Genomic DNA, 21811 nt, shown 5'->3' on the forward strand with positions numbered 1-21811 from the left:
TTATCTGTGTGTACACCTCTGTTACTGTGTCATGGGTGACTGGCTGTTTGAGGCCTCATAGGAATGGTTTTAATTTAATGAGAAATACAAGTAGATTTTTTCATATACATTTGTCATATATTTTACTGTTTGCTTGTCCCTTTAGCAGTGATGTCATTCTTAGTTTGTGTAGTTTCAACATTGCATGGCAGTCTAGACACTGCTTTTTCTGAACAGTTTTTTTGCTTAAGACAACATGGAGAAGGAATACTCATCAGGATGATATTCATTCTCAAACTGTCAGGGGAGATACTGTGTTTCTCATATGTTCTCCTTGGTTACTGAGCTGGTGGGAATGTAAGACACAATGGTCAATATTATGATCAATATATCCCCAGACAACTTTATATATGTATGTATATGTATGTGCAACCACATCAAAGCAACAAGTAAAATGGATGAATCCAGGGGTGGGCAATATGAATAAAATCCTCCATCACGGAATATGTATGATGATATTGTGATACTGTACTTTTTCTGAAAAATCCATTAAACTGTTCATGGACCCAAAAAACACAAGATAAATGTATATATAAAAATATTGTTCACACTAGTTGCACCTATGCATGCATGTAGCTCAGCCACAACTGTCCAAATGTTTTTTTTTGTGCAAATATTTTGGTCTTTTGTTTGGCAGCTAACTCACTTTCTAACATTGAAGAAGATAAGGTGGCGTGAAAAGATGGAAAGTAGTAGACACCAAATATTTTAGTTCTTATCAGTGCCAGGTACACAACAGTACTCACTAGTAAGTCCATGTTGCTGACATGGTCGATTGGTTACACTGTTCTCTCCTGCTATAGAAGCTGAGGCCAGTGTGAGGAACCTCTCTATTTTAAAAGAGACAGAGAGAGAGAAGCTTCCTGCGTTCTGTGTAACCCTTTTCAGACTCAATTGGCGTTGCATGTAATCGTCTCCTGATTCAACCATGTCCAGCTGCTCTTTGTGTTTCTTAGCACCTGACAATGGAGCAGATCACAGGACCTCTGCAGGGGACGAGCAGCTTCGCTGCCTCTTATCACACCCAGCCTGCCTGCCCTGCCTCAGCCCTGTTGTTTAGAAGTTCACTCTCCCAGAAAAGTTTTTGCATCTGGATTTTCCGCTTTGCCCTTAACAATTAGTACGTCAGTGAATATATTGTTACTTTATTGTGACTAGTGTCAGTGCAATCGGGCTACAAGTCATGGTTTGATTGTTTGATTGCACACCACTTTTTAAAAGCGAGGTCTCTTTAGTTTGACACTATACCCTGCAACCACCTTGCATGTATTGTTGATGTCCCTCGGGGCCTAAGCCAGGAGACACCAGCTGTAATGAGTCCCTGCTGAACGCTGACATTTTCAGTCCTGGCTTTGGGTTTAGCAGCTCATTAGTCAGGTGTTCTCTTACTACAAACCACCATCACATTAACAGGTACTGCAGGTGTACAGAAACCTCATCAAGGTTCTTCTCTGATTAGTGGGATGAGCAGAGCTGTGTTTGAAAGTCAAGTATCTCATGATACGGGCTATGCTTCTACTTGAACCCAGTCCTAAATAGGCGAACCAAAGTATAGAGGTACTTTGATGTACAATTTGAGAGTCAGTTGTGAGGTCTTGTTCTGATTAGAACAATAGTTCAGTCTAAAGTGTAGTACTGTTTACCATCACTCACTCCCCCTGATGATAGGACTCAATATAACTGGATGGTAACTTTGAGTGGGCTAAGATTGGGCCAGTAATGACATATGGTCTAAGATCTCACACAACCGGTTGCTTATTAGACTAGAGTTAATCACTCTTTCATTATTTTTTCTGTTTTTAGATGACGCTAGCTGTCTCTGGAATCAGCTATCCTTGCCATCACCTCAGTGTTTGTCGAAGGTCTTCACCAGCCAATTCCCAGGAGCCCACAGAAGAGGTATACACACAAACACTCTTTCTCTAAGCATCTATGCTGTGGATTAATGTCTATCAGGGCGCTGTGTATACATGCTAACACATAAAACATGGTAACAAAATGCTTCTGTCAATTGCTTCTGTTGAAATAAGTCTGGTAATTAATGAATAATTTATATTTACAGTGCGCAGATGTCCATATGGTCAGTGACAGCGAGGGGGATGATTTTGAGGATGCATCAGAGTTTGGTGTGGATGATTCAGAGATGTTTGGAATGGGCTCTTCTACCTGTCGGAAAGCACCTATGAGTACGTACAGTGGAGCAGCTTAATATTGTTAGAGTTCTTTATTGTAGCTACAGGTATTATATTAAATGCCAGTCACGTTTCCAAAGCTTGACCATAAACTTGCTTTTGTCCCCTTACAGTGCCAGAAAATAGTGAGAATGAAGCTGATGCCTTACTGCACTTTACTGCCGAATTTTCTTCAAGGTGAGCTGACAAGTCATTTATGGAAACAGTTTGAAAAAAGGCAGACACTTTCAAAAAATATTTAGCAGGTGATTGAATGATCTATCTATCACCATCACAGGGGGGACTTTAACCAATCAGATCATCAAACCATTCTTTGCTCTTCTTTCAGTGAAGAAATACTCTTCAGTTCTGGTATAACTGATGTTAGCAGCATCTACACTAACCTGCATGGGAAGTGTCTTGTTGCTGCGTCACTTTCAGCCCTCTGTAGCTACCAGTACTTTCTCAAAGGATGCTGATTGGTCCACCACCACTGTAATGCATAAACTGATTCTTGTGTGATCTTGTGAGTCCAGCTGCCTCGCAAGGTTGAAGCGTCAGGTGCTTAAGGTATTTATTCAAAGGACTTTGAAATCAAAGGAGGCTGGCAGATAACAGTGCGTTTATGTTTGTGTGTTCTGTAGGTATGGAGAGACCCACCCGATGTTCTACATTGGGTCTTTGGAGGCAGCGTCTCAAGAAGCCTTCTATGGCAAAGCCAGAGATGTAAGTAAGCTGATTGACTGGGGCCTTAAAGGAAGGTTTTTGGTTTATTTAGATACTGTAACAGGTAACAAAATCCTATTTTCCTTTGTCTCTTTATATTTTGCACTTTTAATTTTGACTATGTGTAAGATATGAGGGACAGATGTTACCAATGTTGACTTATCCTATAACACTGATGTAATTTCTGGTTGGTGTCGTTCAGTCGCTGCTTTTTTTTGAGCAGTTGTTTTTTGCTTAAGACAACAAAGAGGAGGAACACAGACCGAGCAGGATATGGTATTATTCATTCTCTATTTGTCAAGGGAGATACTGCGTTTCTCATATCATATCTTTAATTACTGAGCTGGTGGGAATTTAAGACACAGTGGTCAGTATTATAACCAGCATGTGCCTAGTCTACTGTTTTTCAGGCCGCAGTAAATTGTACAGTGGATATTCCTTTCCTGAGAACCATTTTCTGGTTTTCGTCAATATTGTGGTTAACTTTTTTTTTTTGCTGGAACCCTCAGTGTTGTCACCACTTCCATCCCCTGAAATGCTGCCTTTTGACACAGAGCTTTTGTTGGTTGAACACAGTTGGTAAAGCCAGAGATGCATAAGGACCAATACATGTACAGGGAGTAGACAAACGATCTAAACATCAAGAGGAAACTAACTTAACTCTGAAGTAACTTAATAATGACTATAAATATTTGGCCAAATGCCAGTTAGAAGTATTTATAACCACTAAAAGGATCAGTCTCAAAAATGATAACAACATATGCCAAATGCAGACAAACTGAACTGGCAAAGAGGAACGAAATAAAATTAACCAACAGACACGTTGAAGTTCTTTTTCATACAGTATTTACTGTCATTTGCCTACTCATTGTGTCATGCTGTGTGGAGAAGGCTTTATAGCCACATTGATATAATTTCATCAAAACCCTCATCAAATTTTCACCCTGACAGCTGAGGCTTTATTTTTAGCTGTCCACTTTCCCCCCTTGTTTTTTGGCTTTTGTCCTTTTAAGGATGCTTGTATCAACTGACAGCTTGTGTGGATTACAGCCTTATTAGACTGTGAGGACACAGCAAGATGTTAGGGGGGTTCAGATCACCAGGCACACAGAGAGGGAGGGAGGGTGAAATGGATGATGGTAAGGGCATAAAACAGAGAACATGGTCTGAAAGGAGAGAAGGGTGCAAAAAGTGAAAGACAGAGTGAGAAATAAGAGAGGAATAAAAGCATGAGCTATTGCAGGATAGGGGTAAGGGATGGAAAGAGTGTGAAATAAACCGAGATGGAAAAAACCTAAAGTGAAGCTTGGCGTCTCGCCTGTTTCCCAGCTGATCTCCTCTCCTAAGCCAGCACAATATGGCCGATGTCTCCCTGGTGTTCACACACTCTGTATTGTACCACTGTGCTCTACACAGCGCAGGGGCGAAATAGTATTCATTTTCACTGTATTATGTTTTATTCTGGGTGAGCTTGATTTAGTCTGCCAACTGTGCCGTGGTTAGAATGGCTTTAGGGAAGCTGGATATGTGCAAAGAATTTAGCATGAAAACAGAAGCTATTTGATCTGTTCTGTGTTTGTCCTGTTTTGTCAGAAGCGTCCTAGACGACAGGCCAAAACATGCTGCTTTTGACGGTTTCATTACACAGTAGCATATGTGCACGATTACACCGTCCCTTCCTCCATCTATCCAGCCATCCTATGCTTTGCTCTTTGCTTCCATTCGGAAAGGAATCTAGTTTTTGTGTCTTCATTGTAGAAAAAGCATACTTCATTAAGGGGATATTGGAATAGGGCAGATTTGACTGAAAGGGGACTACTCGGTGGGTTTATAAACAGACGAATCAGTCTCACTCTCAAAGCCTGGGAGAGGCTAATCACTAAGCAAAACACTACATTTGATGAAGTGTTTCTGAAGGTGTGTGTTGGGGGACTGTTGAGATAGACTCAATCCATCCTTAATGAAAATGCTTTGGGCTGCAGAGCTGAGCTGAGCTGAGCTGAACCCTCTTGGGGATCAGTGGTTAGTCAGAGAGTACAGAGAGATAGGCCACCCATCACTAACCACGATCCTCACTAAATCCCCATCAACGCAGTGGTTAATCACTCTAACCCCACTCTCCTCCGCTCTCCACTCCTCTCCTGTCTGCCACACACAAAGACACATCAAAATTCATAGCCTTGCTGGAAAGGGGAGTTCAGGGATTTATCACTGCCAAGTATCCGCTTTAAAACCCAGCAATAGCCTTGCAGAGTCAAGAGGAAAGAGCACTGGTGAATCAGAATGGCATATGGCATATAGATGTGCGTATATGTCAGATCTAGGGCTGTAAATCAGAACACTAAGTCACGGTTTATTGACTGCACCTGAAATGATCACTCTCATGCATAAATACATGGAATAACAGTTAAATTAATGTAGAGTGTTGCAGGCAAATATGCAGGAAACTAAGGAATGAACGTCCCTATATGTGAATATATATCACCTACATTTTATCCTCTCAACTATCAGTATATGAGGTGGAGCTTGCATAGCCTAAATATACATACTGAGCTTTAAGCATGTAATTCAAAGATGGCAATTCATTTGATTAGTTTAATCACACTTTTGAAAAAGTTCAACATTTGATGGAGTTTCTTTTATAAAGAGGTGCTTTCAGCCGGGTGTGAAGCGCTTCCTGTGTGGTTGGTCATCGATCTGAATGTGTTTTCCCACTGTGTGTTTATGGTCATTAGATCGGTCATTTGAGCTCCTCATTTTGAAGTGTTTGCTTTTCCAGACTGAGCCTGCCATCTGTATAGCAATCACTATCTGGACTTCATTCCCTCTGTACCTTTCTGTGCATGTCTCTATCTCATTCACTGGTCTCCTCTGGTCCTGTTAAACATATCGAACCGTACTAAACAGAAAACACACCTTTGATTAAACCATTATCTGTCTGTCAGGAAAAAGATACAACTTGAACCCTAGAGTTCCCCGTCAAGTTTGCTAAAAAAAAAAAAAGCTTCAAAAAGAAATTCCAGACTGTTTGATAATGTCACATATATATTGTTTGTCTCTTTGTGGCAATGCTGAGTTAGGGTGACTGGAAAGGTGCATAAGGTAAACCATATATATATAATATATATATATATATATATATATATATATATATATATATATATATATATATATATATCATATAGTCATACTCTAAGACATTATGTACCTGCTGTTGGCCTTGTTGCATCATTTCACCAGCACTGTACAGAAAGGTGATTTTGGAAACATCATAGAAAGATAAATATATTTTTACTCCATGGCCAAAAGAATACCTCATTATGATTGGCTGGAGGGTAGTGTCATTTCAGTTAAAAGTTAATACTCAAAACTTTAAGTTTCCATTGAAGAGTGCATGTTCCCAAATTTGGCAAGTGACAATGGTATAAGTGTGACTAAATGTATATTTCAGGTTCATCAAGGATTATCCTTTAAAACGTATCTACGAATGTTTTAATAATTGAAGTCATATGAAAACTCAAATTGTACTAATGTAATTTGAGAAAATGCCACGTCCTCTAGATAAGGGAAATTAAATGGTTTTAATCAGTAGTAGTAGTAGTAGTAGTAGTAGTAGTAGTAAAAAAGTAGCGAACTGGAATGATCTGAAGCAAAGGGATATTAATGAATTTAAGTATCAATGTTTGGGACTAAATTTGACTGTTGTAAACAGATTACTAGCTACTATTAGAGCTAGGATACAGGCAGACACAGGCCTTTACTGTGCTGTTGAATTCATAGTGTCAAAACCCTGTATTGTAGCTGCAGTACAGTGAACCAGATGCTCATATTTCCAGAGTCCTTATTTGGGGGGGACACCACAACACAAAATATTCAGTTCAAGCCAATGTGGTTTTGTCTTTCTAGAAAAATACTGGAATTGTAAATTTGGATGAAAATGTATAATTATTTTATTAAAGGTGGTGATGACAAAAACTCTCTAACGATCTAACTTCAGAGTAAGAGGAACATTGATTATACAGTCAGCGCTGAGTCAATGGGAACACTGTTCTACTGCGTCTTTAGTCTCTCTCTCTTTCTCTTTCACACACACACCCGCACACAAAGCAAGCTTAGATTTAGGTGAACAGGTGTGTGGAAGGGGCTGTGGGGTCACTATCTAGCTCAGGTTGGACCTAGTAATTTAGCTGAACTGAGGGATTTGCTCCTCCCTGCTAAGACAGGCAATACAAAAGCTCTGACTTGAAAGCAGAGAGGGAACAGAGGGGTATGGACAGTTTAACTAAGATGAAGGAGTTCAGTTTGCCAAAATGCCCACTTTGATTAGTCTTTACACTTGCTCTAATTGAGCATGCATGTGTGTGAGTTAGGGTACCACACGGTTAAGTTTGTGCATCTGCGCATGTGTGTGTCGGGACGTCAGTGTTTGAGCGTGTATCAGGTTGTTTTTTTTTTTTTCATGTTGTAAAACTCTCCCTCCCCTCACACTCATTCCTCTCTCAAGACTGAATTTGCTTGTCTTCTCAGCATGAGTGTTTAATCTTTTCAGGCCGTTGAATCGGCCCAATGAATGAGTCCCCAGCTCCTTCTCTCTAGGAGCCCTGGAGATTATTCTAAAGCACTAATCGTTGAGCAAACACAGCAGTGCTCTCCCATTCCCATTCTACACAGGCCACAGTATAGCACAACTTCTTCTTTCACTTCCCCTCACGTTTTACGCCCTGTGTAGATTTTTTGCTTTTTGGCGTGCGTAGCCTAGATTACTGCTCCTGAGAAACAGACCTCTTGACTCCCCCTTCACAGCCATGGTTAAAAATGCACTAAGCAGAGACCGAGAGAGTTTTTCTTATTTGTTCTTTTATAGCAAGAGAAGTGACATGTAATTTAGAGAGCATTATTTCCAACATTGTCCCCTGGAACCTTTTATGTTTGTGGGTGTGTTTGTTTTTTAATTAGATTGTCAGTAGGGAGAATCTGCCAGGCTTATATGATGGTGTCAATATCCTTGGATTTGGAGCTTCGTCAATATTGTCTGGCCCTGCCGCTACTAACCTGAACAGGCTGCTGGCATTTGGTGTAAAATAAATAGAGTGATTTGTCGGTTTTGTTTTCTCCATATCTTCGTCGCCTCCAAGAGAAGTTTTATTTACACCGCTCTCCATTTGATTTTGCGTGGTATTTGCTTTTTTTGCCAGTTGTGGCCTTGCAGTGGTCTGTGGAAGTCATGCTGGCTCTGCACCCAGTGGTCTCTCGTGTAATTTTATGGTCATGTAATGTGGAAATGTCTCTCCAGTGATGAGACACACTCACACATGACTGTGAGGTCTCAGCAGAGATCTAAGAGCAATGCATTTTTTAAGTAAATAAAAAAACTGAATTAACGCTTCATTATTTTAAGAGGCATTTGTGTTTATTAAACTTGTAATCTTGTAAGTCTCTTTTCCTCAAACTTCACAAAAGCTGTGCTACCATCTACTAACAGTGAACTGTACTCTTTGTTGTTTTGTTTCCCCTGAAACTGAATCAACTCCCAATGGAAAAAAATGAAATAAAAAATCAAGTAATGGAATGGCCTTTCCACTTCAGCTAGACAAATGCCCATAGGGAACCAGTGGTACATTTTGCTCACATCCTTTCTTTCTTTAACTTCTAATTCTCCTCTCCACAGAGAAAGCTGCTGGCCATCTACCTCCACAATGATGACAGTGTACTCAGCAACGTCTTCTGCTCCCAAATGATGTGTGCTGACTCCATTGTCTCTTACCTGAGCCAGAACTTCATTACATGGGCCTGGGATGTCACTAAAGAAGCTAACAAAGCCAGGTACCAGAGTTTGATTATTTTCAGACGACTTGCAGGTCCATAGAGCTGCAGGATTTATCAGTTATGTTATGTTGTATTTTGTTCCCCTATCTCTGTGTCTTTAGTCAATATTGCTGTTGTGATATGAATAAAGGCACAACTTAGATTCTTTTGTTTACCTATTGTATGATATAACTTTTATTATTATTATTATTTAACCATGTTGGACTAATACAATAGAGCCATAACACATAGAATGTCCATTTTATTCTGTATACCTACTTGTGGTGGACACAATAATAGTAACACTTAAGTATAATATTTCTTCCTTTAAATAATACTTTTGTGACAGTTCTAAGTAATATTTTACAGTATTTTGCTAGTATTTAAATGCATTGTAGTGTTGAGTTTTACTTTTATTGTGTCAGCTCCTGTTGCTATAACTGCAGTACCAGGTAGTTTTCAGTTTTGCCAACAATACAAACACTAGATACAGTTTTAAGCTAGAGTCCACAAAACGTTGCTAAGTGATCAGGAAGGTTTGGTCATGTCTAAGTGTAGTTTAAAGAAGTTATCAAGTAAAATATTTAAATCTAAAAACAAAGGCAAACATTTAAATGATTCCCCATATTTCAAATTGCAATAACTCATACATTCACACATAAAGCTGTCCAGTGGGATTCTGTGATTTCTGAGTCTCGTAATGAAGGTCAAACAGTTTGATAATCAATTGGTTGGTATTGATGAAAACTATACAACTATAAGAAAGTTGTTTTAAAAAATGAATTGGCATTTTAACGCTAAAGTAATTCTATGGACTTCTTAGAGAGCCTGGCACTTATGAGAATCGTACTGCATTTAGCACTGCATGCATGCATTGCATGAACCTCTAAGCTCTGACTGCAAGCTTAATTCTTACGTTTTATTTACTTACTGTCTGGAGGAGTTGTATCTAATAAAGAGGATATGGAATGTATTTGATTGTGTGCAGAGGGTTCTGCAAACTCCCAAAATACCCTTTGAAAGATCAGTTACTATCCTGTTCTACTATTTTTTTTTATACTTCTGTTAGAGGTTAATGTAGTTTTAATTTTTTATCTGCCCCATCCTGTTACATACATTTATATAGTTATTACCATTAGAAGCCCTCAGTGATTGTTATTTCAGTGTGGAGTGCAAGCTTTTAGAAAAGTGATCTAAAATGTTAGTGTGGATGGAACCTCATTTGACACATAAACAGCGTTTTCAAATCTATTCACGTTAGTGTGGACATGTCCTTAATTGCTGGCATTCAACTCTCACTCCATTGCTCACACCCGTATCTCTGCCCTCTCATTCTCTCTTCAACTTCATTCTCTTTTTGAAGCTCTGAGGTTGCATGCTAACAAAAGGCGTTGTGTTTGCATGGTGAGGCCCTTGATTGGGCAATCTTGACTAAGCTGTCTGAATAGAGGGTCAGTGGGAGACGAAGGACTCCCTTGGAGCCCAAACATCTCTATCTCTCCATTTACGCTCAAACGCTTGGTGCAGCTCCAGCAGTCTGTGTTGGAAACTGGCAGGTCTGTGCGACACCTGTTTATTAAACAGGTCTTGCTGCCAGGATGGATATTTAGATCTGGATTGTAAGTTTTGTAGAAAAATATTGGAAATGAATTTGAAAGTAAATTTAGTCTGCAGTGTGTTATGGACGATCAGTTTCCCTGCAGATTCAAGTGTTGAACTGTGGAGAGGTGGAGGTGAACTTGGACCTACTGCGGCTTTGATCAGGTTCTGCTCATTACCATTGTGACAAGCCTCAGTTCTCTCCTTCTTCCCCTCATCTTTCTGCTACATCTATTCCTTCTCCTCTTGTCTCCTTCCTGATCCTTCCATCTTTCTTTATTTCCCTTCTCTTTATCCCGCTCCCTCAACTCTCCAGAGTTAAGCCTGCCCTCTGGTAGCAGCCATTTAAGAAAGACTCGCACCCTGACCTAACCCCTCCATTATTTCTTTTAAGGAAATTCCCTCCTTCCTTCATTCCACTCTCCTTTCTCTTCCATTGGCCTCCTTTGCTTTTTGCCCCAGCTGAGCCTTTTTATTGCACATTAAAAGGCAGGCAACATCTGGAGCTTTTCATCACACACAGCTAGTCACAGCTTTGCTGCTAACGCATGCACGCTCACACATACACTGCTTCTCTGCATTCTCACGCTCTCTTGTTGATCCAAAATGACTGGTGATTGGCATCAATCACACAGGCCGTTAGAAAGGTATCCTAATTTTGTGTGTGTGTGTGTGTGTGTGTGTGTGTGTGTGTGTGTGTGTGTGTGTGTGTGTGTGTGTGTGTGTGTGTGTGTGTGTGTGTGTGTGTGTGTGTGTGTGTGTGTGTGTGTGTGTGTGTGTGTGTGTGTGTGTGTGGAACCTGCTGATATTGGAATGTGCCTGTTGCTTTGCTCTGTATTCTCACAGGCCTCCCAGTTAAATGATTAATTATGCATAAATGCAGTTCTGCTGATTGGATGCCAGTGTAATTGTTACCCATGGGAAATGAATCTGATATACCGTACCGCCGCTGTACTGTCATTGAACATAACAAACATTGAAACTATCTGTAGATAAACGCACTGAAAGTAGATCATTTGATCAGTGTGAAATGTTTTTCCTTAAATATGTTACGCATTTTATTCCACATTCTTGCTAATTCTTGATGATATGAACTCCTGTACAGTGTAGTGCAGTCCAGTACAATGGCCCAGCAATTACAGGTGTTCATGTTATTGTTAATGACCTTTGAATGTAAGTCGGTGTCTTTACCACTAAGAGCACAAACCAACCTGCAAACCTGTTCCGTACGCTTGACTTCTCCTCTTGACATCCTCCAAGGTGACAACATAACTGGTTCAGAGGGAGAACAAAATGTCATTTTCAAATCAAAACATGTCCATGTTTGCTCTGAAACAAAGTGTGTATGACACAGTGAGCTATCAGAGCATCCGGTTCCCATACATACTCCCATACAGATGGCTGGCAAAAACATTCCCTGCAGTGCTACTGTACTAACCTGACTCATCAGCTGCTCGGTGGAGCAAATGTCAGGTCTAAGCAGTCTACTTGCATCTTCACGCACTACTTTGATGTGAAGAAATGCGATGTGACAGACCAGGGAAACATTAACTATTTTAGGTGTCTGGCTATGCAGTGAGAGAGGGGGAATGGGATGGGTGACAAATTAGAAGCTGTCAATCACATTAACCATCGAAGCAGAGCCTTAAACTCACCTTAGCTGCAAGTACCGTGCAGGTGTTTCCTCTACATTTAGTTACCCCTGAAGGATCTTAAAGGCCACAGGTCTCGTACAGACTAGGCTACATTCTTTACCATGTTATGTTATGGGTGGATGAGACTATGCTGAACTGTTCACCTTAGTTTCTGCAGTAGCTTGACTTCCTCTGCCCTCAGTGTGGTGTCCATACTTGTTCTATAGGTAGATTCATAAGTGCTTCGGTTACATCGTTTCATTCATCATCATTTTTAGTTATAGTGGATACATAAAGGTTTTAGGCTGAGTTTCCTGATTAAGCAGTTTTTATGTTGTGATGATGATTTTCACTGTGGTGGACTGACTTCCTTAGTTTTGAGATATAAACCAAAGCAGGTTGGCTTGTGTTTGATGGGAGATTTAAGATTGGGTTACCCTTCAAGTTAGTGTCCATTGTTCTCTGGCCTTTCATTACAGGTTAGAGTTTCCCTGTGGGCTATTGTTATGGTCTGCCTGGGTCGAGGTCTGAAAGGGGACAAATGTCAGGACAAAATGATCACTAGTAGGATTTAGGGTACCCAACTTCTTCCTTGCAAGACGTGGGTCACTCAAAGTTCAGCTTTTTGAAAAGTTTAGCTTTATATTCCTAAAATTTCTTAAATTCAGTTCTGCTTTGAGCTCAGGTGCTGTAGCTTTCTCATTTTTCTCTGATCTTTCAGTCTGTCCGTCTGTTTCATATTTGCAGCATGTACGGGAACGATTATTACTTTAAAAACTACCACAATGAGCTCAAGTACTCAATTTCACAGTTTGAAAAGTCTGCAAGTAGCTCCCTCAGCTTTGGCTTTATGTTTTAATGAATTACACCCCCTCTCTCCGACAGCATACCTTCCATCTATGTTCTTCCTCTGACCCGCTGTCCCTCCATCCATTCCATTACTTCTCTATTTTACCAGCCAGTTATTAAAGTAGATCTTATTAAAAGGCGGGAGAAAAAGCTAATCTATATTTGCATTCAGTCTATAGCAATTCATTAATATTATGACATTTACAGGGAGCTTGGCGGGGGCCCCGGCTGCCTGCTACCCTTTTCCCTCTCTGAAATGTTAATTTAAAAAGTTCTGTCTTTGTAATGGAATAAGAAATCCTCTCTTGCCCTATCAATTCTGGGTGTCTGGTGAGGAATACTAATTCATCTACGGTTCCAATTGAGATAGCATGTCACTCTGATGGAATAAGAAAATGCAGAATTGGTTTTAAAGTCCTTAATGCCACGAGTTGTGTGTATTTCTCTTTTCTGCTGCAGTTGGAAAAGCTGGTGTATTCGCCTCGTTTTCCACATCTTGCAAAAATGTTTGTGTGTGTATTTGTGTACATGCATTCGTATGTATGTGTCTGTTTGATGGTCTATTTATTTTTTCAAACTACAAGTGCTCAAATATCTATGTGTTGATTTCCAAGAAAATGTATCACGTTAATTAAATAGAATAAAAAAGGAAATGGATTTGAATGTGATTATTTCTTTGTCTTCCAGACTACTCACCATGTGTACGAGGCACTTTGGCAGTGTGGTGACACAGACTATACGGACATACAAGACAGACCAGTTCCCCCTGCTTCTTATAGTCATGGGAAAACGCACATCCAATGAAGTTCTAAATGTTATTCAAGGTAATTACGATTTTATTAACAATATGATGAACACTGACATCTACAGATATATTTTTCTGTAATTAATGTAAAAAAATATTAAATTACACACTGTATGGGCGTCCAGTTAGCTCAGTCAGTAGAGCTGGCGACCCATATACGGAGTTGCTGCAACGGCCCGGGTTTGAATCCGACCTGCGGCCCTTTGCTGCGTGTCATCACCTCTCTCTCTACCCACCTTTCCTGTCAATCTTCAGCTGTCCTATCCAGTAAAGCCATGAAAAGGCCAAAAAAAATAACTTAATAGCACACTGTATGTTGTGATGGATGTATTTTTTTATGTTCAGGCAATACGACAGTGGACGAGCTGATGATGAGGTTAATGGGAGCAATGGAGATCTTCACAGCACAACAACAAGAGGACATAAAAGATGAGGTAAGATTTGGGTTCAGTCGGGATGCAAATCAGGCTCTGATTCTTAAACATGAAAAATCTTTTTTAATAAATGCTTAACTTTCTATTGGTGATTTCAATGGCAGGGAGAAGTAATGTTGACACGTTCCAGCACAGCATTTTGCACAGCACAGGAAACAGCCGTAAATGTTGTTGACAGAAATAAGCGCCCATCCCTGCTAATATCCCAAACCAAAAACCCAAGTTTGCATTCTTAGAGCGAAGCAGACCTCACACCAATTGTTTGTAGAGGAAGTCAGGACTGTCATCAGTGTCGACATCCGTAGAAATGGTAACAGTTAAATTACTAAAGTGCCAGACAAAATGACATGTATTTTTTCTGACCTTGGCTGCTCCTCAATTGCTGCTGTCAGTGTTGGTGTCCTCTCTGTGTTTGGGTCTTTGGGGTTTAACTCACACTTTTAATCGGGTCTATTATCCTTGTGTGTATTTCAGACAGGGTCCAACTGTCATTAGGGCCCTTTGAGTTCTGGTATCTTTTTTATTATTATGCATATTAGGTTGGAATAGGTTCTGTTTTGTACTTGTGAAGACGTATATGTACAAATAAATAACTAATTCAAACCATAAACTAATAAAAATAACAACTACTAATTACTAACTAATGTTAACCTTAATTTCCTAGATTTAGCCCATGACTATAGCCACATTCAACGCTTGAGCCAGTCTTTTACATCCTGCTTAAGAGATAAATGGCAACATGCTGGGACAGATCAGACAGCATTGTTACACTGTGGCATACTTGCAATGACAAGCAAAGAATACCTCATTCCCCTTTAGTTCTAGTTTGATGGCCAACTACAGGTTTTTTGAATAGGTAAAGGGCTCAGACTCATCTCCCATTCACGTCAGTGTGTGGGTACCACTGTGCTGCTCTGTGTCTGTCGACTACCTCTTTTACTCTAATAGAAAGTGAACAAACATTGAAGGACACACTCCATACAAGAAAGTAAGGGAACGTTGGAGGTAGTCTTTCATGTCATGGACAGTGACTTACATCTGACCTAACCTTCTTAACCACTTACGGATATGTTTACTCAGTGACAAACAAGCAAAGACAGACTGTGTCCAAACACGTAGAGTAATCCTCCCTTTTTCTCTTTCACTTTAATAACTTATTGTCAGAGGTTTAGGAATTAGTAACAATAGAGAATATATTCTTTGTAGACTAACAAGTGTTTTTTGAATTATTTTTGGTCTGTGCAGTGTGTGTCAGCTCTGAAATCCTTTGTCATAGTCGCTCTTATTCCCACACTTTTCTCTCTAACATTGTTGTGCCTCTTTTTGACTACTGTATCTATAGATGACAGATGTCACACCATATTAGGGGTTTAAAAGTCAGTCAACCAAACAGCCTCTCTAACAATGCTAACGTGAGTAGTCTTAGCATTTCAGTTATGGGAACTATGGTTAAGGAATGAATCTTGTCACACACACACCCTGAGGGTTAGACTTCCTCAGGTGGGTTACTGAGTTTCGAGTGACAGCTATTCCCTTTGTGTTGTTATTATTGCCACAATGCTGTGGCTTCATTTTGGATTTGTCACTCTTTTCACACATCAAATAATCATTAACGACAAGAAGTGACAAGAAGTGGTATTCAGAGTATGTACATGTTTCAGATCAGTCCCAATGCAATACCTGAGTACAGATACCAAAATGATACTTTCTCACATCTTTATTTTGATAAATAGAAGCATATATTTTGTTTAGACAACATTTGAGAACTATATGTTAAACGCAAGCTGCCATACAAGAACTTTGCCAAGACTAAACTGGCAAAATGTACATTTAAATCATGACCTGACTGGTTACTAAATAACTAAACAAGAATTACACTTTTCTTTTCTTGGAGGCTGATTTGTTTTTTGTGCTTAGAAAGCACAAGATAATTTTGTCTTTATCTTTCTTCTTCATACCATCTGCACAAAATAATTGTATTTTATTACCACATTAGTATCACTTCTTTTATAAGCATTGCAACAACTGGCTTGAGATCTGTCAGAGAAATAGGAAATCAGATTTGCCATGGCATAAGAGTGTAGTAAAGCTGTTCTGAAACGGTATTAAAGTGTGATAATTACCCAGGCGTGGCCTGCCAGAAGGAAATATTTTGTGAAAATGTCATAAGAAGACAGCGTGGAGAGTGTAAGTGATGTTGAAAGCATAATGTTTGAGTGTGATTATTCATGATTAGTACCAGTAACCACATGATTTTAGTATATCCTGTATCTGACAGGATCTATCCCATCTTCAAAGTGAAGTCAACCTTGACACTGGACTAATCCCATCTTTACTGTAGCAGCTCTAAGGTGTTTGGTGAATTTCCCTTTCTCTCTAGATCCCTTCCCTCTCTCTTCTTTCTATTTTTCCCACCTCACCTTTCCAAAGACAAACTCAGACACAAGCACAGACATCCACACAGCCTAGACATTCCTATCTGACAGTGACTTTTGTGTCTGTCTGGAAGTGGAGCAGCTGGACAGCCACATTGTGCCTTCAACCAACCTTACTGACTCGCCACTCATTCCTATGGTTGTCTGTGTTTTAGCTTAGTAGTTAGTAACCGACTGACGACTCACTGCAGGTTTTGTGGTCTGCATCTGTCAGCACTACAGGCCATTTTCGGGTCAGGCCATTTCACAAGCATTTTATGTGAAGAGCAGCCAAAAATAACCAATGTTTAGTTTTGGTCAAGGGAACTAAACTTGATACCAAGCTCTTTTAGTATTGGAGGACACTGAAACACCCAGGGGGAACAAAATAATAATGTGCAAGGTCCACAGAGAGGATCAGAGCCAAGATTTAATTCTGGACCTTCTTGCTATGAAGTGACAGTGACTTCTAACCATTAAAATAGGACTTTAATAAAACCAACCTGATGAGTAGCCAAGATATATATGTGTTTCTTTTTTTTCCTCAAAAGATAAGGTCTTTAAAATCACATTGAGTCTGAGCAGATACATGGTAGATTAATGTTTCATGTCATACCTCTCCCGCCCATTAGGTCATTCATAGCAGATGATGCATTTGAGAACACATTACAACAGTATAAAATGAGTATTAAACATGAGCTACTGTGCGACTTGTTTGCGTGACTCAGGGCCAGTCTATTGAAGGTAGCCACTTTTGATGCTTTTGTCCCTCTCTACCATTCTTTTACAGTTTCCTTTCAATGTTCATCTATTATGCGGGCCAAAAGCACAAATGTATCCTTTGCATTTTCCTGATTGAATACAACAATACACACTGTGCTTTTGCTTAACCACTCTTTAGCTGCACAGTAGCCCTCTGATCATCACAATAAGCTTACTTTGCCATGTCCGGGCTGGCACACAGCATGGGCCTTCAGAAAATACAAAACTAATGGCTGTGCACTGTTAACACAATGGACACTCGTATTTAGTCCCAGTCTTTATAAAACACTTTGTAGCCACAGCAGGTAGAAAGAGAAGGGCCGCCTGTCCCCTACCCTCTGTACAAACAGGAAGAGAGAGGCAGAGTGAATGAAAGAGAAAGGGATGGTGAAACTGAGATGAGGAAACATGAAAGAGGCTCGGGGTCTGGTAAATGACAGCCTGGTCACAATGAATTCCCCTCTGGTGCTACTCTTTCATACCTGGTGTTTGTACGTAACCACACTTGACATGCTGCATTTTCTTTTGCTTGGTTCTTTCTGGCTCCCACACCCGGCACCTCAGCTTAGATGTTTTGTCCTTGTGTTTCCTTTTATTATGTTGTTAGTCAATGGCCCCCACTTTATTTCTCTCTCTCTGTACCCAGGACGAGCGCGAGGCAAGAGAGACGGTGAAGAGAGAACAGGACGAGGCCTACCGTCTGTCTTTAGAGGCTGACCGTAAAAAGGTATTTTCAAAATAAAAGGAATTGTCTACTTAAATCAGTGCACTCTGAGTTATTTGTGCTATACTAGACAGTACGTGTAATTTGTGAGTTTAACCAAAAAAGCATAAGCACCACTTTTTCCTTAAACAGGCATTTATAATAAACCTTTACTTAAGCTACAACTACTAAACTAGTGACTGCTGTTGTTTTGAATGCTACAGAGCACAAAAAGCATATTAATGAAATACAGTGATCCTCGGGGTGAAATAATTACTCAAATAATTGATTAGTCAATTGACAGAAAGTTATTCTGCATTTACCTTGATTATTGATTGTTGATTGAACTGTTTAAGTCCTTTATCAAGTAAAACATTCCAGTCCAGCTTTAAAATTGGGAGTATTTGCTACTTGTCAGATTTTGTGTCATGTCATTAGCTTGTATTATAGATCTAGTGACTTGAGTGGCTAAAAGTCACCTCTAATAAAGGATCAGTAACAATTAGGAAACATAGTAACAATATTTAGCACTGCACATCACTCAGTATTTTGATTTTGATTCTGATTCTGCTGTTACTTTTCTTTCTTTTTCAGAGAGAAGCCCAAGAGAGAGAAGAGGCCGAGCAGGTTCGCTTGGAACAGATGAGAAAGGAGCAGGAGGAGGAGAAGGAGGTGAGAAGAACAACAACATACACATCATGCACACATTATGCAAATTACCTAAATTAATATTCCAACTTTATCAGTGCAAGGCTGAACGGCGATATGTTTTGCTAGAGCACAGTGATTATGCCATTGTGCTGTCATTTTTTTTTCTGTCTTGGTCTCACTTCACAATAATGAGTCAATTAGATTGTGGTTTTGGTGAAGCCTGCCAGTCAGTGAAGCGTGTGTTGTGTTGGATGAACAGGCATACAGCCATTTCAGAAGAGTGAAATATCCTAATTAACAGTGAGGCCCATCCCTGTTAATGTCACCTTACATACACACAGTTATTGTTCTATTTAACTGCTTTACATTGGTATAGCACACAGCGCATAGCCATATTGAAACCCAAACGAACAAAAGACTGAGGCAATTCATGTACACAGGCTTGTGCACACACAACCTAAGCAAACACACATATTCACTTGAAAACAATTATTGTATGTGTAGAGGGGGCACACACACACACAGAGACACAGGCAGACACACTGTCACGCATGCAGGAAAAACAATAATTGCCTGTGAGGATGGTACCAATGTTGTAATACAGTCTATAGTAATACAGTGTAGTCCTTGCTGATTGTTGTTTGCTCAACAGCAGAGAGCCTGGGGGCACTGAGAGGTATTGGGTGACCCGGCTCGCTCAGGTGATTTGTCACTAAAGTTAAACAGACGACAACAAAAGTGGGCCGGGCCGGGCCTTCTTAATTATATCACTGTAATCCACTAACCAAACTCTGTGTGCACGTTTGTGTATTTTAAACAACAATAGCCACTACAGCCTTGTGTTTCCTACTTGCATCAATTTTCTCTGGCAAAGCTCAATGGTTTCCATGGTGTCTCCTGTACTAACATACTAGTGTTGTGCTTGTGCTACAGTCTAGATATTCATAAATACAAGAGCCAGCAACAGCTGCTGGACCCGGACAATGGCAACCTACGTTTCTTAAACCGTTAAGACCTAAAATGGATGAATGTGTGTACGTCTAGTTCTGATGAGCTTAGGTCCACTGATACACTGACAGACAAACAGGTGAAAAGAAAATTGGGTATCCCTTTATTTGGATAGCCCCACTACAGATAGTTTATAGAGTATTTGTAACACTGCTGTGGTTGAGGGTTAGTTAGGTTTAGGCACAAACAACTTCTTGGTTAGGGTATGTTCATACACTGTCACATAAATATAGATAATCTGTTAAACATACACAGACAAAGCGAAACAGTTGAAATGTTACAAATACTCAGCTGTCTGTAGGCAAACTATCCAAATAAAATGTTACCAGTCAGTTGATATTTGGATGGAAAAAGAATGCAAACATGTTTTATTTAAAAAATATATATATTCTATAGCAAAAAAAATGTGAGAGATAAAAGAATATATATTTCATTTAAAAATATATATATAATTTTTAGATTATAATCAATAGATGTAAGACTGCCAGGATATTGGGGCAGCCCAATTTCTACTTGATGGAGGCATTTGTCCACCACAGACATTTTTGCTTTATTGATTTATTGTTATACTATACAATTAGATCAATCAGATTAGATAATTGTTTTCATATTAAAAAATTATAATGTTAAAGCTGAGAAGATGAAGAGCCTACCATGTGAGCTTTACCTTTGAACTCAGGATTTATTTCATTTTTGTTGTTGTTCAGTTTTCAGTTGAGTCTTATGAGGCAGTAGCCTACTGTATATGACAGAAACTGCAGACGCAACAAAAACATCAGTTGCCACCAGAGAGCGGACAATGCTTGTGGGAATGCTTTCTCTGTGATTTTGTGCCTTTGTGCAAAGAACAGTGAGATGAAAATAGGAGCTGGTGAATTGAGGGGCAGGGGGGTGCAGTGTGTATGTGTTTCATGTCTCTGTGTTGGTTGACTTTACTATTTACCTCCTTCAGGGGGTCTTAGCATACAGTTGTGTGGCTGTCAGGTGCACACCCATCATCTGTTTGCTTTCTGTGGTTAGCCGCGCGGAGCTGGAGTGGCAGATAAATGGACGGATAGATGCTTCTGATTATGTGTGTGGAACAGCCTGGGCCCGAGGCTCGACCAGACGTGTGTCCTGTGGTTTCTTTAGGGACGCTACCTCTCACTTGTGTGGGTGTTTATGCTTGTGTCTGTGGTTGACTCTGTGTGTCTGTGTGTGTCTGTGTGTGTCTGTGTGTGTCTGTGTGTGTCTGTGTGTGTGTGTGTGTGTGTGTGTGTGTAAGTTTGTCCCCGGGGGCCCCTTTAACTCAGTCAGCATCAGCTCTTTTACCTGAGGGAGCTGATGGCGGAGTGGCACGCGTGCTACCCTGCCCACCCAACACCAGAAGCTGCTAATGAGCTACTGTTGTACACTCTTATGAAATATAATTGCATTATGGTGTGTAAATAAAGCCGGGGCGTGTTGTCACAGCATATGCTCCCCGGCTGGCCAAACAGGAACAACAAGCCTGGGGAGGAGGAGGTGAGGGGGGCAGGAGCAGAAAGAGGAGGAAGGCTCAAGGGAGCGGCTGAAGCGCGTTTCTTGGAGCACAGGAGAGCTGGAGAGCTGATTAGCTTTGCTGTGGAAGATGACAGTTAGTTGTTGTCTTTGGGGTAGATGAGCCAATTTTGTGTCTATAAAATAAGTTCTCAACTCTTATGAAACCACACTTTAAACTATGTGTGGAAGACACTGAGATATTCAGCAGGCACAATCTCAGTTTTCCCAAACAGACTGAGCAACAGCAAGAAAGCATGAAGCACCAGGAATACACTTCCTGAATACATGTTTTTTAACGTACTGAAACGCTTCTTGGCAACCTTCTGAGCTACACCATGCTTTAGGGAACAGGGTGAGACACAGGGCAACTAATTTAATAACATTCTCAGGACAAGAAGTTCTTTTAATTAATGTCAGGCAACAGTGCTGCAATCCACTTCTTGGCTTGTCTTTCAAACTTGTTTGGATAGTGTGTCGTCATTTTCATAACTGCTAGTGTTACTGTTGAATCTATGGTTTAAATTTTCTATAAACAGAGAAATGTGGCTTTTTTTATACTTTATTGAATCTCAGATTTTTTCTTTTGTATTCCAGAGGACTTTGTATAAGCTTCCTGGCTTCCTTCCTCTCCTACATTTATCCATTTAGATTTATCATTGTGTGTCTTTTAACATGGTGTTTAATATGTGC

General features: G+C 40.0%; 1 protein-coding gene across 2 annotated transcripts in view; it reads left to right on the forward strand.

Moving 5' to 3' along the window:
- The window catches only part of faf1 (Fas (TNFRSF6) associated factor 1), a 57317-nt gene that overhangs the window by 26535 nt on the left and 8971 nt on the right, over positions 1–21811 (forward strand). For both annotated transcript variants that reach the window (XM_051376356.1, XM_051376355.1), the window contains exons 9-17: positions 1843–1938; positions 2102–2225; positions 2345–2408; positions 2855–2936; positions 8605–8759; positions 13511–13647; positions 13974–14062; positions 17885–17965; positions 18536–18613. In XM_051376356.1, coding sequence (XP_051232316.1) covers positions 1843–1938; positions 2102–2225; positions 2345–2408; positions 2855–2936; positions 8605–8759; positions 13511–13647; positions 13974–14062; positions 17885–17965; positions 18536–18613 — 906 coding nt within the window. The remainder of the gene's footprint in view (positions 1–1842; positions 1939–2101; positions 2226–2344; positions 2409–2854; positions 2937–8604; positions 8760–13510; positions 13648–13973; positions 14063–17884; positions 17966–18535; positions 18614–21811) is intronic.

The sequence above is a fragment of the Dicentrarchus labrax genome, unplaced genomic scaffold (genome assembly GCF_905237075.1).
Source record: "Dicentrarchus labrax unplaced genomic scaffold, dlabrax2021, whole genome shotgun sequence".
NCBI classification, from domain to species: domain Eukaryota; kingdom Metazoa; phylum Chordata; class Actinopteri; family Moronidae; genus Dicentrarchus; species Dicentrarchus labrax.